This window comes from Camelus ferus, chromosome 7 (genome assembly GCF_009834535.1).
Source record: "Camelus ferus isolate YT-003-E chromosome 7, BCGSAC_Cfer_1.0, whole genome shotgun sequence".
Lineage (NCBI taxonomy): Eukaryota > Metazoa > Chordata > Mammalia > Artiodactyla > Camelidae > Camelus > Camelus ferus.
In genome coordinates, this window is record NC_045702.1 from 46,003,489 (window position 1) to 46,025,570 (window position 22,082).

Sequence of the window (22,082 nt, forward strand, 5' to 3'; positions counted from 1 at the left end):
TATGTCTTTCAAGGAATTTATCCATTTCATCTAAGCTGCCAAATTCATTCCCTTATAATCCTTTTAATATCTATAGAATCTATAGTCTACTCTTGTTCCTAACATTGGTGAATCATGTGCTCGCTCTCACTCTTTCACTCTTTCTGTCTTGGCTGATCAGTCTAGCTAGATAGAGGTTTATCAATTTTATTTGTCTTCTCAAAAAAAAAAAAAACTTCTTTGGTTTTATTCATTTTCTCTATTGCTTTTCTGTTTTCTATTTCTATTTCTGCTCTGATCTTTATTATTTCCTTTTTCCTATTTTAGGTTTCATTTGCTCTTCTTTCTTTAGTTCCTTAAGGTGAAAGCTGAGGTCACTGATTTGAGACCTTTTCTGATATAGGCATTTGGTGCTATAAATTTCCCTCTAAGTACTGCTTTAGTGAAATCTCACACATATTATGTTTTCATTTTCATTCTCATTCCATTAAAAGTACTTTGATGCTTTTGATTTTTTTCTTTGACCCGTGGATTATTTAGACATATGTTATATAACTTTCAAATATTTAGAGATGTCCCAGATATCCTTGGTTTTCTAACTTCTTCTGTTGTAGTCAGAGGACATAATTTATGATCTGAATCATCTTAAAAGTATTGAGACTTGTTTTATGGCTTAAAATACACTCACTCTTAGTAAATGCTCCATGTGCACTAAAAAAAAAAAATGTGCACAGTAGTCCCCTCTTATTCACAGTTTCACTTTCCAGTTTCAGTTACCTATAGTCAACCAGAGTCCAAAAATATTAAATGGAAAATTCCAAAAATAAACAATTTGAGTTTTAAATTATGCACCCTTCTGAGTAAGCATGATGAAATCCTATGCTGTCCTGCTCCATCCTGCCCCTTGCTCAAAGGCAAAGCATAACACAAATGTTCAAAAATAGGTAAATTTATTTGGGAAGTGATCTTACGGAACCAGAGACAGGGATCATGGAGTGGAAAGCAGAAAATGAGAAAGCTAACATAAGGATTATGGGGTTTACCACTGCAATGGGTGACTAGTGCTCAATCCCACAGGATTTTCTGAGAAAGCTTATGAAAGGCATCTCAGAACTGTCCTCCTAGCAGATAGAAGGGGAGTATTTATCTATTGGCTTCCACCTCCCTAATAGTCAAGGCTGGTCCCAAGGCATTAACCCACCCATATATTTCATACATGTTTGATGCAGAGGGGTTCCAGTGGGCATCCCAAGTGACATCCACTGTGTCAGAGGATCCCTAGAGAAGAAAGCAAGACAGTAATGACATGGTCCCAAGACAAAGTGCCATCAAATGGCTTCCATATGAAGCTGTCAGAAGTCTGCTTGGAAGTGTTTCATAGCAGTACTAGAGTAAGAGGTGGGCCAAGAGAACTTGAAGTGGCACACAGGAAATGTCAATACACTTATATACAATGCAGAGTTAACAAAACAACTTAAAATTTTATCATTAGATACCACTGGAAGATGATTAAATAATTTTAAAATACAGTTTTTTATTTTACAACATTACAAAGTTTGAAAAATTAAACAATTAAGGATTTTAACTGTTTTGAATGAAATACTTATATATTTGTTCAAAACTCTCAATATATTTAATTTTTAATAGCCTAAAAAAGTTAAATTATTATAAACTAAAAACATTTACTGTACTTTAAGGTTTTGACTAACATGAAAATAACCATGTTTGTTAGGAGAGAGGAAAAGTTTATACAAAGTAGTAAATCGTGAATTTTGACAAAAGTGATATAAGGTATTTTCACTAATTTAAATAAATTAAGGGAACATCCAAAAAGACATTTTTACACAATAAAAGAAGTAAATACTTTGAAGGAAAATAAACTGCATTATTATATTTAAATAATTAACAAAAAAAGACACATTTGGACGATATGTTTTAATTTCCCCGGTAGTCTTCATGAAGGTTTTGTAGTTGATGGCAATGCTTTTCCTTTCTGCTTAGCAGCCTTTTCCATTTTTATCTGAAAATTTAAAATATTTGTTGATACAGTAATTTGTAAAACATCCTAAAGAAAAAAAAATGCTTGCACATACCTCATTTGGATTCATGTCTTAATTAGCACAGTTATTAAGCTACTAAATACTAAAGCCAAAATCTGTTGAACGGATCCAACTGTATTTTTTTATTGTAATGTAAGAAAAATATTTAATATGAGTAACTCATACACACAGTGCATAAAAGGAATGTATTGCATCCATGTATTGCCTTTGAACTTCATAGTCAAGAACTTGTGCTCTGACATTGTATTTTTAGAGTTTGAATTCTGGCTAACAAGTTATTTCTTGGGATAACTGCATTTTTAAATTAAATACAGTTTGTTGGGGTATGCAAGCTCCCAACTCCTCTCCCTCCTCCTCTTCCTCTCTCTCAGAGCCAGGGCAGATTTCAGTAATGTCCTAGAGACAGAGAGAGAATGGGCTAGAGGGAAGGGGAAGAGGCAGTCACACACACAGGTGCAGCACACAGGAGAGACTCAAGGAGTGTTGGCTAAACAAAGGGTTGAATGCCCATGACTCACAGAAGGAGCACAAAAGCGAGACCCCCGCAGAGAGGGGACCTGTCAGGGGCTCTGTCTCTCTCTACCTCAGTGTGTGTGTGTGTGTGTGTGTGTGTGTGTGTGTGTGTGTGTGTGTGTGTGTGTGTGTGTGTGTGTGTGTGTGTGTGTGTGTGCGTGCGCATGTATGTACATGCTCGCGTGCATGCACATGCTCATGCGCGTGCTAAAGAATAACAAAGTTTTTAATTAAAAAAATCAAGTATGGTTTGATTTCAACTTTACAAAAGCATTTTAATAAAAATAACATATAATGAATATTGCTTTGGTGAAATTATTCATTTTAATTGCCACTAATGTTAAAAGAAAAAAGATTAAATGTCTAATGTTACATCTAGCCTATGCACATTCCCTACAGGGTTACAGAATACACCTAATCCAGTTGGATTATCTCTGGAACACACACTGCTTAAAAGACAGCTTCCTATAATTCTGATTTCTACATTTCTGACAGTTATCTGCCTGAAGGCTGACCTTCTCCAGTGAAACTGAAACAAAGAAGCTTGCATACCCTTAAGTAGCACCCTTCTGACCTTTTAGAAACATATAAACCACTTCCATGGGGGAAAGAAAAGACTCCAGAGAACACAAAACCCACCTTCCTCGTACTACCACTCATACACACACCAGTTCCCAGAGGCAGCACCACTGTCTCATCCCTGCGAAGAGGGGGAGAGAAAATATGGGGCATAGTGGTGGAGGCAAGGCCTCTTACTTTCTCATGTGACAGGAATAATACCAAGAACCCAGAAGGGACCTGATTTTCAAACCAGTCTACCCAATCTCACCACACTGCAAATAACTTACCAGTAATAAATGAATCCCCCCTTTGTCTCTCCCCCATTTTTTCATTTTTTCCCTCTCTCCCCTCTTTGAGATGGTTGGGAACCTCACTCAAAAATCATACACTCATATTACTCTTGTACACTGTGCCACTCAATAGGTCATCTTAAGGACCCCCAAAGAACACTCCATTCTAAGGCAAAGATTACAGGCCTTGGAATCAGATAGAAGAGTACTTGAATCCTGCCTCTACCATTTATTTACCATTTGAGGCAAGTTATGTAAGCAATAGTTCCGTTTGTTTAGAAAAAAATAAAAGGGTCATAGTAATAGGTACTATGTAATAGGGTTGTTCTAAAGGTGTAAATAAGATCATATATATAAAGACGTCATATATATAAAGACGTAGGTACTTAATAAGCACTCAATAAATGCTAGTCTCCTTACCTCTCTCATTTAGGGCCAAGTTAGATCTTCAGTAACATCAAAAAAGAGCAAAGATGCTAAACAAATAAAAGTCAAAGCAGTGTTTGTTCATTTCAAACAGTACTTTGCAAATCCATCTACCTAATACAGTGTTCGAAGAGCAAAGATACCTCCTCTTGCTCCTTTTTTTTTTTTTTTTTAATTTCCTGGCATTAACACAGTGCCTTGCACCTAGTTGACCTTCAATAATTATTTCCTTAATAAAATTCTCCTTTCTTGGGTAAAAGAGACCAAAGGTCATTCACAGGGGAAGAAAACAAGTAGACCTAATACATAAAAGAAGCTAAGAAGCAACTCTTCAATAATATATAAAAGTAGTTAGTAAACTATGTTACCGTAAAGGCTTCAATTATCAAAATCAACTCACACTGATCATAGATTCTTTCCTACACCAAATGATATCAATGATTAGCAAAGGGTACAAGTAAAAACCAGATAGAGACATAGCACTGCTTTCTAAAGGGGCCCTGGACTCATCAGATTCAGCTTCCTAATCCTCCCTTTTCCCTCAATGGTGCTTGTCTTAGTTTTTCAGAATAAAGAGCAAGTACAAACAATGTGTATGGTACACATCAGCTCAGAGGAAGTTGTTTCAGTTTGAGCTTCCTAGTTTTTATATTCCATTCATCACAAGGCTGGAGAGTTTATAAGCTGTATCTCATAAATCTATAAATCACACAGGCTGGAGAGTTATAAACCACATCTCATAAATCCATAACTTCTAGGTCTATTTATAATAAGCAGTCTGCATGGGTCAAGCATATTCCCTAAAACATTCACAGGTAAGAACTCCCCCCGCCCCCCATTATCTTCCGACAAGCAAATACCACCGCCATGTTTTCAAGGCAGTCAACACCACCCAAGCTTCTGTAGGAGGGAGGGAAGGAGTCCGAGAACACTGTGCCTTGTAAGCCCATGAGGAAAAACCAAAATTCAGCTGTGAACGTGTGTTCCAAGAACAGAGATTGATTTGATTAAAACTCTATCCTTGATGCTGCTGCAAAAACAGCCTCTTCTTTCCTCACTCTGACCATTTCATCTTCCTCCCTTAGGTTTTACTACCACCTCTTTCTCTTAGAACAGAGATTTCCAAAAGAACTTTCTGCACTGTCCAATAAGGTAGCCACTAACCACATGTAGCTACTGAGCCCCTGAAAGGTGGCTAGTGTGACAAGAGGAAATAAAATTTTAATTCTAATTTATTTAAACTTGGACTTTTATAGCCACATATGATGAATGGCTATAGCACAGACAGAATATTTTCATCACTGCAGAGAGTTCTATTTTCTAGCTCTGCCTCAGATCACATCCAGGACTCTCCTCCTTTACTTCAACACTCTTCATTAGGAAAAACATGCTAATCTGCCTGTCCCCTACTCATTTCCTCTGCTCTTGGATGGTGAATTTATTTAATGGTCTCACTTTTCCACACCTTCAGTTACTCAGCAAGCTCTTATCTAAGAGTTATAGAGAATACAACAAAAAGTGACAAGTGTTTTTACTTTCATGGCACTTATCACCTAGTAGGAGAGATAATAAACACACACAAAGCAACTATAAAGTAAACCTAAGGAAAGCACCCTGGGGAAGGTACCATATGGCTGCATATCATCCCCCATGCCTCATCAAGCCAGCATCCTTTCATCTGGCAATAAACAAAAAACCCCCAAAACTCTCAAATATGAACAGTGTTAATGAAATCGATCAAATGTCAAATGTATAAGAAGATGACATGTCTGAAAGCAAGTATCAATTAGATCTGTGTCTACTTTTTCAATTTTCCACAAATATTTATTGAAAACTTATTATGTACAGGCCCAGTACTTAGTTCTGGGGAAAACACAAAAAATGGAATACTATGTTTATTCTCAAAGAGTGTACAGTGTGGTGATGAACTGATGGAAATTATCACTACTGAAAGAAGGGAACACATCAATACTGCAGTTGTTGAGCCCTGAAAATTTTTAAAATACGTTTATGTTAAGTGTTGTTTCTTAAAGGCTACTGCGTTAATTCTAACTTGATATACCTAGAATCCACTAAGGAGAAGAAACACAATACATTAATAACCCAATACACACATAATTTATAAATCTGCTGATGGTTGATGTTTATTATTGACAATTTCATATGTAGTCAATCTTTGTGACCTCCATAAATTAACCAGTGTATTATATACCAAATTCATTAGTCCTGTTTCTCTCTGAATTGTCCTAAATAAGTCTTAAGGCCTAACATCAGCTATAAATAAAGACTTTATAAATTATTTTTCATGATGATCCACAATCAACATATAATTATTCTACAGTGTCTTTGTTACAAGTAAATGCTTAATGCAGATTTTTCCCACAGACTTACCCTTTCCTGGTATCGTCTTTCAAAGAAAGCCATATCATCCTCTTCAGGTTTACTTAAGGAAGAAACTTGACTACTTGTACCTACTAATAAGGAAAAAACATTCTAAGTACAGTTGACTCTTGAACGACATGAGTTTGAACTGTGCAAGTCCACTTACATACAGATTTTTTTCAATAAATCCCTACTACACGTTAAACAGTAGTATATATTGAAAATAACAGTACTATATAATTCTGGGTTGGTTGACTCTCTGGATGTGGAGGACATATGGATACACAGGAACTGTGTAAAGGAAGGGTCAACTATAAAGTTGCATGAGGATTTTCATCTGCACGGGGGTCAGCGCCCTTAACACTGCTGTGTTGTTCAAGGGTCAACTGTAATATGTAATATATTTATATAATTACTAATTCTCCTGAAATGCAAAAAAACAGAAAGAAACCTTTCTTTCTACCTAGTGATATTTTTCTTTTTTCAAAGCAGAAATGCTCTAAATGAATCATTGATCCTACTCCCTACCTCTTTTTTAGAAAGCAGAGCATCATAAGACAAAAGTAATTTTCATTGGCAAATATTCTCCAAATACTTAAGTGGTTCATATTAAATAACACTATATAGCTATTTCACATAAGAGCACACTTAGCTTTGCTCAGCTACGTTTCACATTTTATAGCTAGAAATGCATGTGACACTGTAACAGATAATGCACAGAAGTAACTATTGAAGGTCTGTACTATGGTATGAATGTTTGTGTCTCCCTGAAATTCATATGTTGAAATCCTAATGCCCAATGTGATGGTCTTCGGAGGTGGGTCTTTGGGAGGTTCTCAGGTCATGAGGGTGGAGCCCTCATGAATGGGATTAGTCTCCTCTAAGAGACCCCACAACCCTTCTACCACGGAAGGACACAAGAAGGCACTGGCTTTCACCAGAACACAACCAGGCTGGCACCTCTGTCCTGGACTCCCCCATCTCCAGAACTGTGAGAAGTAAGCTTTCGTTGTTTATAAGCCACCCAGACTATGGTATTTTGTTACAGCCACCTAAACGGACTAAGACCATATGTGCAGGCAACCACAAGTGATGCTACTACCTGCTTTGAAATTTTTCAAAATAATTTTAATCATTTTCCATGGTATTCATTTTTTTAAAACTTACCAAGAACTAGTTGACATGCTGAAAGAAATTTAAAATTGCTTCAGGAAGGAGAATCTGATTTTCTTTTTTTTTTTCTTTTTTCTTTCTTTTTTTTTTTTTTTTTTTTTTTGCTTTCCAATTTTTTTTCCTTTTCCAGTTTTATTAGGTTGAATTATTACAGTTCGACTGCAATATACATTATATTGCATGTAAATACATATATACAGTACACTGCACTTTTTTTTTAGTTTACATATATGTACTGATCATTGTTTCTAAGAGCAGATTAGAGCTTTAGCTTTTTACACTTACATAGTTATCAAAGGAAATCTGTTTTTTTCTCTAGGCATATCAAGCACCTAGTTCCACAGAAGAGTTCACCTTCATCTCAGGTGAATGTCTTGGTTTGGGTCCCTTCACGTCCAAAACAGAATATCAACCTGAACACCTATTTTCATTTTTCAAGCATATGAGTTCACCCTCAACCAGCAGCAGAAAAATCATATTAACTCCAGACACTCACCGCAGAGTATATAATCACACTCTGTCAACAACTATCTAACAAAAGCCTTGCTAAGAAAAACTGCTTAAAATATATGCCATCTATCCATTCATCCGAAAACTCTGGGTCTTTTCATGGATCACACTGGACCGTTTGAGCTAAGCTTCTTGCAAAAATCACCTTCACTGAGTTACATTTTAATGGTATGTTACCATTTATCTGGTAAAATCGGATGTTACCACTTTTATCAAAGGTAAGCATCAGAAATGACCAACCATATGCTGTATTTGCCGGAAAAAAAAAGTTTTTAAGAACCATGGGCCACTGCATTACTGAGGGTCACTACATAGACATCTTTAAAATCTAGCATTGCGGGGAGGGTATAGCTCAAGTGGTAGAGCACATGCTTAGGAAGCACAAGGTCCTAGGTTCAATGCCTGGTGTCTCCTCTTAAAAAAACAAAACAAAACAAAACAAAACAAAAAAACCTAATTACCTCCCCTGCCAAAAAAAATAAAATAAAATAAAATAAAATCTAGCATTGGTATAGTTTTCATTAGTACCAAGGAATTCAAGTTTCCTCCTTTCTAATAATGAAAAGTATTTATCTTATCACACATCCCTTTGTGCCTTGGCTGCCACTACACTCAGTCAAAACTGCAGCCTAATGCAGCAATTACATCAACCTTGAAAGCTGACACAACTCACAGATATAGAGAACAAAGTAGTGGTCACCAGTGGGGAGAAGGAAGTTGGAAGAGGCAAGACGGGGGGTGGGGGAAGGAAGAGGTACAAATTACTACATATAAAATAAATTAGCTATAAGGATGTATTGTATGGCATAGGGAATATAGCCAATATTTTATAATAACTTTAATTGGAGTATAACCTATAAAAATTCTGAATCACTATGTTATATACCTGAAACTAATACTGTAAATCAGCTATACTTCAATTTTTTAAAAAGTTGACACAATTATGTCCTTTTCTTTTTGGTTTTGATTTCTTACTTCTATCTACATTTTATAATTACTTCATTGTATGTTGTTTTGTAAGCAGCCTTAGAATCCCTTGTGGAAATAGTCAGGGTACATGAAAAGGTTGTATGACAATACAAATAAAGCAAAGAAAATTCTCATTTTAAAATATTTTTAAATGTTAAATGCCTCATAAATTATACAAATTCCTTCTTCATTGTTTTCATTCTTGTTTTAAATAAAAGAAATAGGAAACTTAAACTTGATTAAAAATTAATTCTATTCATTTTTATGTGTAATTTATAAATGGTAAAACCTTGCTAACCTATCATCAATGAATTACATCTTGTTTGGAAGAGCCTAAAGGATCAAGGCAATTAGTCCACTAGAGGGCTCTCTCATCCCAACATCAAAGCAATAATATGTGCCAGAATAAGGTTTTTAAACTTCAAATTTTTATGTTATCAGAATCCTCATAATTCTCAGATTTAGCAATTTTTCCCAATTAAAAATGAAATTTCTTGCTTTTTCTCAGTGCCTGGCAAATATAAAAGTAAAATGATAATCAAATTGTGGTCATATTGGAGAAAAGAAGAGTAATCTGGAAAATGTATCAATCTATATATTCTTATTTACTACATCCAAAAGTATTTCTCAACTTAATTTCATTACCATCTGTTAGTGTTTCTGGAGAAGAGCTAGATGATGCCTGAAACACTCTGAGAAATGGATGGTCCGTGGCTGCAACTGGAGAGTCTAAAAATTCAATTGAAGGGGCACCTGAGAAGAAAATATGTGAAGAATGAAAATTCAATCTCTATTTGTTAGGACACAAAGAAGTTATTTCACATATGAAATAAATGAGAACCTCATAAGAGTCATTAGAAAAATCCCTTCCATAAAAAGAAAAATTTTATTTAGATTTTTATCTGCCATATAAAGTAAAAGCAAATGGGTAAAAGTATTTCTGCACTTCTCAGAGACCTTTTTCACAGGAAACAATATATATACATATTACACACAAATGTAACTGTATGTCAGCAAAAAATGTAAAACCTTAATATACCTACGAAACATTATCAAAAGCAAGACATCCACAATAAAAAAAAAAAACCCCTCTAGCTGAAGAGGGCAGAATAAGTGTATTTTTCATCTATTCTTCACTGGGAAACCATCTAAAAACAAATTATGAAAAACAAAGAAAACTTCTTCAATGAAATGACGAAACGTCCACAATCCTAAACCCTAGACTACAAAGGCCAACTGAAGGAAGCTGCAGAGAAAATCAACAAGTGCTCTGCCTTCTTCACAAACCATCCCCACCCCCATATGCCTACCCCATACCACAGGCAGAGGGAAGGAAATAAACATTTAGTCCTATTTGGTTTTTAAAGTTAGTCCTGTCTTATAATGTGAACAGTGCGGGAATTGCTCAGTCCTTCAGATCCCTGCCCCAGCCCCTCACTCCTGTGGCTTGTGGAAGATCAGAGAAGGGGGCTCAGGTCCAGCCCGGTCCTCTTGCTGTCCTCTGTCTGCTGTGTGCACGACTGATCTTAAACTCTCAAGACCGGCATAAGCTGTCCTTTAGTCTCTCAGCTTGGTAGGGCCTGGCAGCCTCACACTCTCTCACTAGAGGTACAGAGCCCTCCAATGCCTGCCACTTTTTCTACTGAATCCCCCGGTGCTCAGGGGACCCACCTTCAGCCCTGCTCTGGAGTCCCCATTACCCCTTGCTGTGACACATGCCATGCTGCTGCCTCACAGCTCAGCTGCCTTCCAAGCACCCACTGTGGCTACAAATCATGGGCTCTCTCCACATCATAAAGAAACCAAATTCCAGCAAGAGGTCATCTCTGTCCAAGACTCCACATGGCTCACAGAGCAGGTGTCCCTCGGCTCCAGGCTCCCTGACGTCCAAAATCAAGACAAAAACATCTCATGTTTCCTCTCCTCACTCTCACATTTCTTCACTCCACCTTCTCTCAGGGTCTTATAAAGATACTTAAGTGATAAAATAGCAGAAGTCATAAAAAGGCAAAGACACCAACTACTACCACTATTACTTAGCACTGTTCTGAAAGTACCTGCCATTTTGATGGGTCAAGAGTAAGAAGAGTTGTAATATTGGAAAGGAAGAGGCAAAAATATCATTACAGTTGACCTTTGAACAACACAGGAATTAAGGGTGCCAATCCTTTGCGCAGTCGAAAACTGCATATAATTTTACAGTTGGCCCTTGGTATCCATGGTTTCACATCCACAGATTCAAACCAGCTGCAGATCGTGTAGTGCCATAGTGTTTACTATTGAAAAAAATCCACCTATAAGTGGACCCTCACAGTTCAAACCGCTGTTGTTCAAGGGTCAACTGTATTTGCAAAATCAATGAAAGATTTACCTTTAAAATTCTACGATTAAGTAATGATGACTGGTAACAAAAGCAACAGAAAACATTTGCCTTTTTATAAACAATCTAATACAATCATGTATCCATAAAAATTTTAAAATGATTTATATATGGAATTTAATAAGATAGTTGTAAAATAACCTAGAAGAGAAAATGCACAAATGTATCAAGGTAATCTTGAAAAAGAGCACAAACAGGGAGAATTTACCATACCAAGTATCAAAACACACTATGAAGAATAATAATTTAAAAAAAAAATACTGGCACAAAATAGGCAAATAAGCCAATAGCATAAAACAGAAAGTATAATAGAATATAGTGAAGATAAAGTTTCAAATTATTTGGGAAAAAATGGTGTTTGGATAACTTGCCATCAATTTGGACAAAAACTGAAGTTACAGACACCTCACACTTTCAGAAAAAATAAATTTCAGATACATGAGAAAGTTAAACATAAAAGCAAAAAAATTAAGCACTGAAGGAAAATATATTTATAAAATTAGAGTAGGGAAGGTCTGCCTCCAATCTTTAAAAGCTATAAAGAAACCAAATAAATTTTAAAAAACTAAAAGACAAATGACATATTGGGAGAAAATATCTGCAAAATAAATACAAAGGATTAGTATACAGAATATATAAGAGACTTCCTATAAATCAATGAGAAAAGATAAAAATATAAAAATGAGAAAAGTATATGAACAGACAACACATGGAAAGTAAAATGGCCTCTAAATATAAGAAGACTTTCATCTCACCAATAACCAGGGAAATCGAACTGAAACAATGATGACATTTTCACATGTTAGACTGGCAAAAAAACTAAGTTTAATGATATCAGTGATCAGCATAAATGTGAGGAAATAGGTAAGCTAAAACATCACTAGAGGAAATATAAACAAGTAGAGCATCTTTAGGGGGGAGGGTATAGTTCAAGTGGTAGAGCACATGCTTAGCATGCACGAGGTCCTGGGTTCAATCCCTAGTACCTCCATCGAAAAACTAAATAAATAAACCTAATTACTTCCCTCCTGCAAAAAAAAAAAAGTAGAGCATTTTTGTAGAGCAATTTGACAGAATACATTAAAATTTCACATGTACATGCACTTCAACCCAACAATTCTACCTCTCTCTGTCTACCTTAGAGTCAAATTTGTGTAGTGTACTAGGAAGCAAGTTCAAGGATTTGGGGGGCAGGATTGTTTGTAAAGGCAAAAAAAAAAAAAAAAAAAAAGAAGAAGAAGAAACAATCTAAATGCCATGAACAAGAAAATGGTTTAGATAAACTGATACATATCTATAGTGTGGAATACTATGAAAGAGTTTAAAAAAAATAAGTAATTTGTGTGTCCAGATAACAGGCCTTCAAAATTTTTCTAAGTTAAAAAAAAGTAAACTATAAAAATGCATGTTAAGAAGAAAAATACATTATCAACTGATGACAGCAAATTACCCTCTAGGAAAGAATCTGAGGTAAAGAGAAATGTTCAAAGGGAACTTGTTCTTCATTTCTATTGCTTGACTCTTATAACAAGAAAATATTCATCTATATTTATGCAATTTTTGTAATGAAAAAATAAAATACATGCTTACTGTAAAAAAAAAAAATTCCACATACATAGAAGTATTTAAAATAGAAAGGAACCATAATTCTTCCCCTCAGTCTCACTCAACTCAGAAGGATCCAGCTACCTTCAATAGTTTGAGATAGCTCCAATTAAATTTTTTCATGTATTACCTTAAGTGTTTATATACGCAAGCAGATATGTGTGTACGTACATGTACAGACACACATGCATGCATGTGATCATACATTACAGATGCAAAAACATGAACATACATGCATGTGCATATACACACGTGGACACAAGCCTATGTTTCCAAAATCAGATGGTTACAATGGCAAAAATTACAGACAATAGGTAATAGGTAAACTGTATCATATCAAATAAAAGAAATGCTATTCAGCTATGACAAACAAAGGGGTTATGAGTTGGGATTTGGGTAAAAGTACTGGGGTAGGAGTGATCTTTTCTTTTGTGTTTACCAATTTTTCTATAATAATCATATATTGCATAGTAGCATTAAACCTTTTTTAAACAATAAAAATCAAATGAAAGAATGTTTTTTGAAAAAAAAACCATGAAGAATTTAAAGTGCAAAACAAATATATGGCTTCACTATTGTTAGCACACATAAAAACAGTATGACAAGCTCACATTTTTTGTATTAAAACTTACCAATTCCACTGTCATCTAATCGTATGTAGCCTTCTGCCAGTGAGCTGAAGCCAGTTAATCCTCCCATTGCTGCATAAGGAACATCTCGTCCCACTGGCTTTCCCTGAGCCAGTCTTTCTTGCTTAGTTTCCACTACTGTGTCATGGGCATATGCAGGCTGACCACAAGCACAAGTGAAGCAGCTATGAAATCCTGAACACTTAGAACCTGAGTCAACAAGATGTAAAAGAAGTTAAAGGTTTTTAAGTATAGATACTGAGATGTCTGCCCTAAAAATCACTTAGCTTGGCCAAAATCACCTGAATCTGGATTGCTCATATGCTGTCCTCTGGCCCCTGTACCCCTTACCTCTAGCCCCTTAACTTCCTCTCAGCCACTGCTCTAGAAAGATGCTAAAGTGGTAAGGGGGTATGCAGCAGAAAAAAAAAAAAAACTGGAAAAACCAACTAGGACTAAAGGAAACTGGGCTAAACACTGGTGATCCAGGAAATGTAGGCCCTCTCCTCAAATATTGAATTCAAAGTAGGTGTGGTAACAGCCCAGTGGTGAAGAGATAATGCAAAAATGTCTCTATGGGTCAATCCCCCAGGAAAGCCATGTTGGAAGAGCAACCCATAGACACAGAAAGAATGCAAGGGAATACTATTTAACAATAAAAAGGAAAGAAATACTGATGCATGCTATGACATGGATGAATCATAAGAACTATTTAAGTGAAAGATGCCAGTCAGAAAAGACCACATACTGTATGATTCCATTTATATGCTAGAATAGGCAAATCCATAGAGACAGAAAGTAGATTACTGGCTGTCTAGAACTGAGGGGAGGGAGGACTAATGAGTGACTGCTCATGGACACAGAGTTTCCATTTGGGGTGACAAAAATATTCTAAAATTTATTGTGGTGACGGGTGCACAACTCTGTGAATATATTCAAAATCATTAGATTGTACCCTTGAAACGAATAATTATATGGTATGTGAATTATATCTTAATTGCTATATATAAAAAAACAAGCCTTTGAAATAGAGTCCAGAATACACCATTAACAAAGTCTTCACAGACTCACACTTCTGACAAATGTGTATGGGAATCAAGGTACATAATAAGTTTTACCCAAATACTCCCATACTTAGCCAGTAAAACATATCTGTTCCTGCCACTGTCATTAAAAATATTTTTTAACATATTTCATCATAAGACTTCAATTCAAGATACTACAAAAACAACTGGAAAAACTATCTCCTGAAGAAAAATACTGGACTAATATCCTACCGATTTCAAAGGGTTTTTAAGAAGGATGATCAAGAGAAAGGGCATATGGGATAAGGGCTGGAATTTGGATACAGGTATTGAGCTAAGGGTGCTATTGCATATAGTGTTAAAGTCGTCATGTTACATTTTGCTTTCCCCATCAACCTATGTTTTAGGAAATAACATAATAATCTGTTAGCAAATTATAAAAATTTTTCATACTTATAAAATCCTTTTTAAGGATTATTATTCTGTGAATAAAATTCAGTTAATAAAACTTCCACAATTCAAAAATTTGAATTGGATCACATCTAGTGATTCTTTAAAATCTATTACTTATTTGAATTACATGAGGTAAGATATTGAAGTTGATGACAGTGAAGCCTATAAAGAACTCCGCTTCTCCACAAAAATAAAATTTTAGAATAGCTATCCATCAAATTTTTCGTACTTGTTTCATTTTAACAATATAGCTGAATGAAGTTGGCACAGAGACGCATGAAATATTCAATAAAGAATTAAAAGCATCCTGTTCGTGTGCTTATCATAAGGAAACTCACAGGCATTGCAGGTAAAGCCAGGCGCAGCGCTGTGCTGATCGGCAAAGTGCTTGCAGCGGCAGCGAACGGGCTGCGCGCCGTTCAGAGGCACGTAGAGGTAGGCCCTGCAGGGGCAGCCAGTCACTCTGCAAGGCAGACTGATGGGGCGCTGCTGAGGAATCGCTTCAAAGTCCGTTTTATGCTGCTTATACCTGAAAAAAATCAAAGGGAAGGGGGAAAAATGCAGGGATTGCCAGAAATTATAACTGCTATTCTTTTAGATGCAAAATGATTCTTTATCCTTTTCACTTTAGTTTCGTTGTTCTTGTTAGTAAGGTGAAGTACACTCACATGACATGCAGTATTTGTCAACTCTGTTGCTTTGGTAGGAGAAAATCTTCACCCTTGCAGATTTTTATTTTTAGTTACTTAAGAAGAGTTTTCACAGCAATATACAAAGAAATATCATGTAATTCTCATAAAATACTGACCACTAGAGATTCTTTTTTATGGAAGTACAACCCAAGAGCATGAAAAAAGTTCTTTGTGAAAATTCTTCTTACCAAAGTGCATTTCTTAAATTTATTTCCACAGGTTTACTATTTAACATTGAAATAAATTCAATAAACATATATTCATGTAATTTATTTTAATATCACTCAATTTTAACTTCAAAAAAACTTTTGAAACTTTTTTAACTTCAAAAAAAAAGTATCACACCTTAAACCTAAAGCTCTTTGTTAAAATGCTGTACATAATTTTCTCAAATCATTGGCTTCCTTCTCAAATGGTGATACTCAGTAAAATAATATTAAATTTATTATTTTCAATATTATCCTAGATAATATGTTAAAATAACAATGAGATATCACTTTCACTTAGCAAAGAGAGCCAAAGTTTTTTTCCTATTTACATATATTTCACAACACTGTCAAGAGTGTTACAAAAGAACCAATCCCATTTAATTATGGTTCAAGAAACATAAAAAGATCCATCCTTTAACCCATTTTTGAAAAATATACCCTAAGAAAATAATTCCATGTATAGAAAGAGCTGTGTGCATAAAGACAGTATCAGCAACAGTACTTACAATAGCAAAATATATACAACATACTAGTAACAAGGGAATGGGTAAGTAAATTACTAGAAAACAGTTTGCAGCTTCTCAGCAGTGAAATCCTTTCTTCAAATAAAATCTTTCACAGAACCATAACAGATAATATAGATAAAAGCAGACTTGGTTAAAGCAAAGGAAAGAGCCAGAATTGGAGTCTGTCCTTCCCCCTAACCCTTCCACCTAGTACACCTGAGACTCCCTCACAGTTTCAAGGAAAGCACAGTGAATACCACTGGACTAGCTGGAATATCGAGCAGGCATCCCAAATCTTGTCTACAACCACTATGTAACAATGTGGAAACATTTTGGTGATTTTGTCACGGAAAAGTGGTTCAATATTTATATGCATACATAATTAACAACAAATGAACTATTTCATTTAGTAAGAAACGTAAAGGAAAAAACTACATGAACATAGTAAAACATTAAAAGCTGCCTTTGGGTGGTGAAACTTCTATATTTCTATATATTTATTCCTCATTTTCCTTAATAATGTTTCACTTTTATACTAGGGAAAAATTAACTTAAGAGATCTCACTGAGTGACTGGTACTAAAGAACTTTTCCATCAGAGTAGAGTCTGGTCAGTTTTGAAAGTTAATTCCATGTTATGTAATTACACATAAATAAGAGACTGGCACTAAATGTTTACAAGAACAAATGATAAAACTAACACAAATTTACCAAAGTCCTCTCCAATTCTGAAAGGTATCAACATAATCCTCATCCTCCATTCCTCCACAGTGTTTTCAGTTGGGGTTGCTAAATAATTTTTAAGTCAATCTATACACATTACTCATCCTAGCAACTGCCTTACAACCTCTGGCAAACTGCAAGTCAGTAAATAGCAACTACACAAAGAGTCTCTCAGGAAAGAGCCCCAGAAACTATCAGAACAGGGCGGTTCTCCCATGGTTCCTTTGGAACAGAAAGTTAAACTTGTCACCTAAAACCACGTAATAGTTCCTGTGATTTTTTCCATGAAGCAGCTTTGTCCTTTTGAGCTTGACAACCGTGACCCGTGATAGTCGTAAAACATAAAGTAGAACACGACAAACACTGCCAAATGCCAACCTCAGGTACAGGTAACACACATCAATGGTTGGAGCCTCATGTATGTCCTTTCCTCCATATGCTTTTCTCAGAAAAAGACCATTTGTAATAAAAAGCTGTGTGATTGTTTTTGTTTAAAGAAAGGTGTTTACATACACACACACACACACTCACACACACACACACATTCACACATACATACATATACACACACACAGTTGACTCGAACAATATAAACTGTGTGGGTCTACTTATACACAGATTTTTTCCAATAAATATGCAGTACGCCCTTAGGATCCACAGGTTCCATATCTGGGCATTAAACAAACCACTGTGTTCCTACTATGTTTATCATCCCAGGTTGGTTGAATGCAAGGACGTGGAATCCACGGATAGAAGGGTTCAGCTATGGGACTCGAGTATCCCCACATTTTGGTATCTGTAATAGGTCATGGAACCAATTCCCCCAAAAGGTGAGTGAGTGGGTGGGTGGGGGTGTGAGTGTGTGGTTGTGCGTGTCAATAAAAAAGTATTCACACAACATGTTTCTTAAAGTATAAAGGGAGATTCGCAAATGTGAGGAGAAATGCTTCTATCTGTAGATTCCCAAGCTGTTCAGTGTGGGGCAACTCAAGTAATTCTTAAATCAGTTCTGACTCTGCTCCCCAGCCTAAATGAAAGACCCCTGTTAAAGCCACAGGAGCACCAATATCTTTTTTTGACCATCGCAAGAGAAGAGGTGCTTACAGTGATGGACTTCATAATGAGTTTTAATAGGATATAATAGGAATTTTAGAATCACAGCAACAAAAAAACCCTTAGATGATTTCTGGCGTATTATATAAAGGTCTGTTTTCAAATGTTTCTCAATTATCACAAATCATGTTATTTATAGAAGGAAGATATGCTTTGTTACAGTGTTATATTTTCTAATCACTAGACAACTTAGTAATAAACTATCTTACCTATGTGTACAAAAACACAGTGTCTCTGGACCCACAAGTTTACAATCCACTCCAGTTGGTGATCGCCAGCTCACAAATAATCTGTTCTGTAAGCGCATAGGTAAGACTTTTCTTTTGTATTCTTCATATTCTTCAGGAGTAAAAAGTTTCCCTCCATCATCCTCACCAACAATTCTATAATAAGAAATACTTCTCTTGAGCCTTGGGTATTTATTTTCCAGGTTAAAAATACTAACCTCTGAAATTAAACTATACTTGTATAGTCAAAGGAAAGGCTGCTTCAGCTTTATTTTTTTACTTACTTTTTACTTAGGTTCATGTTAACAGCAAAATTACACACAATGGTAATAAAGCTTTTGCTCCCCATATCAAAGAGGATTATAAAAAAGAAAGTCAATGAATTCATAACATCTGACTTTATGGATCCAGTTTTACCACTGGAGAATTACCACATATTCATCTCAATTTCTCCTGTGATTCTGAAGCAAACATGTTCATTCTTCTCATTAAAAGCTGGAGCCTAAACTGCTAAAAATTCTAACATTTTCCTCCTTTAAAAATAGTAACCCTACCCCCCAAAAAGTACAGAGAACATCAACACAGAAGACAACATAAATACTGTCCCTATCTGACTTCAAACCCTGACCAGAAGTTTAAACTAAGGTGGGACCCACAAACACCCTTGGGTCTGCACCTGCTCAAATCCCCATTGGTGCTGAGAAATCAGGTGCATCCTTGTTTAATTCCAGAAGTAGGATTTCAAAATTTTACGGGAAAAAATTAAGCCAACACAAATTTCTTAAGAGATTAAGAATTGGCTTCCCTGGAGGAAAAGGAAGCACAATTAAAGCATTTGTTCAAAACTGAAGAAATCTCTTCTTGAAAATACACCCTTTAAATGTTATGAAAAGTGTTGTTTGCAGAATGCTACATAATTTGGAGCCAATTCATACCTTTTTCTACTTTCAAGCCTTTAGCTGAGGTAGGTAAGATCAACTCAGAAGCTATGAATCATCACAACCTTCCTCATTACTTAAAGTAATTAGATACACAATAGTTTAAAAAAAAGGGGCGGGGTAATTTTATTCTGAGATAAGTTTTGGGTCATTTCACTTTATTACAGCTACCAAGAGGTATACCAACAGGTACTAGAAAGACATTAAGACCAATGCATATCTATCTTAAAAGAAAGATCATTTGCATTTAAGTTCTAAACCGTGCAGCTCAAACTTTATTTTATTTACAGAATCCCCAAGAGGTCTAGTTCAAATGCATATTCAGATAAATTATGTCTGAAGTGGGTCTGGTGATGCTCCCAGGTGATGCCTACACGGCTGGTCCATGACTGCTACACTTTGAGCAGCAAGGCTCTAACTTTTATAGAGAATTATACCAGACTTGTTTATCTTTGGAAAATAATTTCCTACCAGACCCTAATATTTTCTGGGCTAAGCAAGAGACTACAACTAGAGGCCCACAATCCACATACCTAAACATCTAAGTATCTAACTTGCCGGTCAACACCAGGGCCCAGCAACCTGCTCCCAGAGAAAAGCCCTGGAGATTTGGAGGCTAAAAGAGCCGGCTCTGCCCCAGGTGAAGACTGGATGGAAGCTGTTCTGGGTACAGGGCTCCTGGAGTTACCTGAACCAGGAATGAGGCCTGACCCATTAAGCTTCTCACATTCACTTTTCTGTCTTAGAATTAACAGGTATTTCTAGGAGTTACCCAAAAGTATACCACCTATATAGGCAGTCGGAGGAAGTGCAGTCAGCTAGGAACCCGTATGCCCAAGTGCTGTGGGGCGACTGCCTTTAAGCAGAGGCAGGTACCATCAGCCTTTGTCAGGGTCCCAGAGAGGGCTAGGGGCTGCTGAGCGACCAGTATGGGAAGAAGAGTTTCTCCAGAACCACCGAAACTACACCAGTCGGTGTAGTTCTCCTAAAACCAGCACCTCGGGATTAGGAGAACGTTTGAAGTTCACGACTAAATTTTAAATCTGCTTTTATAGGCCCCGAGCACTCAATACGCGACTTGCAGTGACCATTTAGAAAAAAACAATTGGATATCTTCATAAATCTACAGTTAATAATCCTTGAAAGGGGTCAGAACAGGAGACCTCTTAAGTCGCCCCGAAAGGCATTTATTAGAATAGACCTGCGTGTCATTACAATATTTAATTACAGAAAGAGGAAACCTGAAGCCAAAGTAAGCCTCCCCCGCCAGCCCGGGAACGGATTCCGGGAGCCCCGGCGAGACGGCGCCGGGCCCTTCCCCCGCCACCAGCGCTCCTCTGCGAGAGGGACCGAGCTCGCCACAGGCATCCTCGCCCCGCGGAGCCGCCGCCTCACCTCCGGTACTCCAGGTACTCGTCCACAGCCGCCGCACCGCCGGGGGGCAACGTCAGCCGCTCCATGGCCGGAGGGGAACCGAGAGGCTCCCTCGCCGCTGCGGCCGCCCCAGCCCGCCTTGCGCACGCGAGCCGCCCCGGCCGGCCGCGCCCCCTCCCGCCCGCCTCCCAATTGGCCGGGCAGGCGGACCGCGGTGACCGCGCGGGGCGCGCGCTTCCACCTGGCCGCCCACGCAGAGCGCCAGAAACCAGGTCTCCAAGTTGAGGCTCGCCGCTCATCAGGTGCTGTTTACCACCCTCCGCACGCCTTGCCCCCGTCACCCTTTCTCCCTGGTCTGGTAGGTCTCCTTGTCAGATAACGATTGCCAAGGGAGTGCAATGCCTTGCATATGATGGACGCACAGAATATGGCTTAATTCTTCGTGCAGCGTTTTCGCTGGTTGCGAGAAGGTTCTGGATAGTTTGAGGCCTGCCTCATAATCGCCAACTGTGTTTTCAGTATTGGCGTTTAAAAAGTGATGTAAAATTGGTAGTGCTGAGTATGTGCGTCCAGTTCTGTTGTCGCTATAGCAACATATCCTTCAAAGAAAGTCAACAGCAGGTTCAAGGGGGAACAAGTAGAAACAATCTAAGATTTAAAAAAAAAAAAAAAAACCTTTGGAAATATTCGCCACAAAATCCTTTTTAAAGTTGAATTACCATGCGTTTGGTAATTTGGTTTAGCAACCTGGAAAAGAGACAGGAAATCTATCATTTATACAGAAGTCAAACTCTGAGGCTCTCTAGAAATCATCTTGAGCGCCGTCTAAGACTTACCTGGGAGGGAGAATCGGCAAACAGTAAGAAAAATAATTCTTTGAATTCCAATACTTTGTTTCAGAAATACTTCCCTGGATAGTTAAGGACCCAAAGGCAAAATATGATATAGACAGATTGTGTAGGTGCCCCCCTTTTCAGTGCCCTTTTTTTCCCATCTAGAGTCGGTCCTCCTACACAGGCAGGCAGGCAGGTCTCACTCCCAATTTGACACTACTTTTTCATTACTTACTCTCCACCAAACTGTTACCTCAGAACTCAACCTTCGCCAATAAACTTTGACGCCTTCCAGACACATTTGCAATTTATAGAGACTTTTGAAGGTTAAAAAGCCCTTACAGTCAGGTAAAGGTAGAGGAATGACCCTGAAATGGGGTTATTTTAGGGGAAGAGCTCCACTGAGTACTTTCTCCAATCACACCTGTGGCTGCTGCTGCCAGTTTTTAATCTTTTTATGAACAACTAGCCCTGTTTTTAACTAACAGCAGCTGCACTAATAAAATGCCAGGC

At 37.1% G+C, this 22,082-nt stretch overlaps 1 protein-coding gene across 2 annotated transcripts; it reads right to left on the bottom strand.

Moving 5' to 3' along the window:
* Positions 1 to 931: 931 nt before the first annotated feature.
* Positions 932 to 20,908, bottom strand: FAM221A (family with sequence similarity 221 member A). Of its 2 annotated transcripts, XM_032483850.1 has the most exons (7): positions 20,758 to 20,907; positions 18,407 to 18,580; positions 15,294 to 15,484; positions 13,481 to 13,687; positions 9,509 to 9,616; positions 6,221 to 6,303; positions 932 to 1,999 (listed from the first exon to the last, which is right to left on the bottom strand). In XM_032483850.1, exons 1-7 carry the CDS (start codon positions 20,820 to 20,822, stop codon positions 1,934 to 1,936), a joined length of 894 nt encoding a protein of 297 aa, XP_032339741.1. In that variant the 5' UTR covers positions 20,823 to 20,907; the 3' UTR covers positions 932 to 1,933. The 2 variants fall into 2 exon arrangements, with proteins under 2 accessions (XP_032339741.1, XP_032339742.1); XM_032483851.1 differs by lacking the exon at positions 18,407 to 18,580 and having other exon boundaries at positions 20,758 to 20,908.
* Positions 20,909 to 22,082: the final 1,174 nt, after the last annotated feature.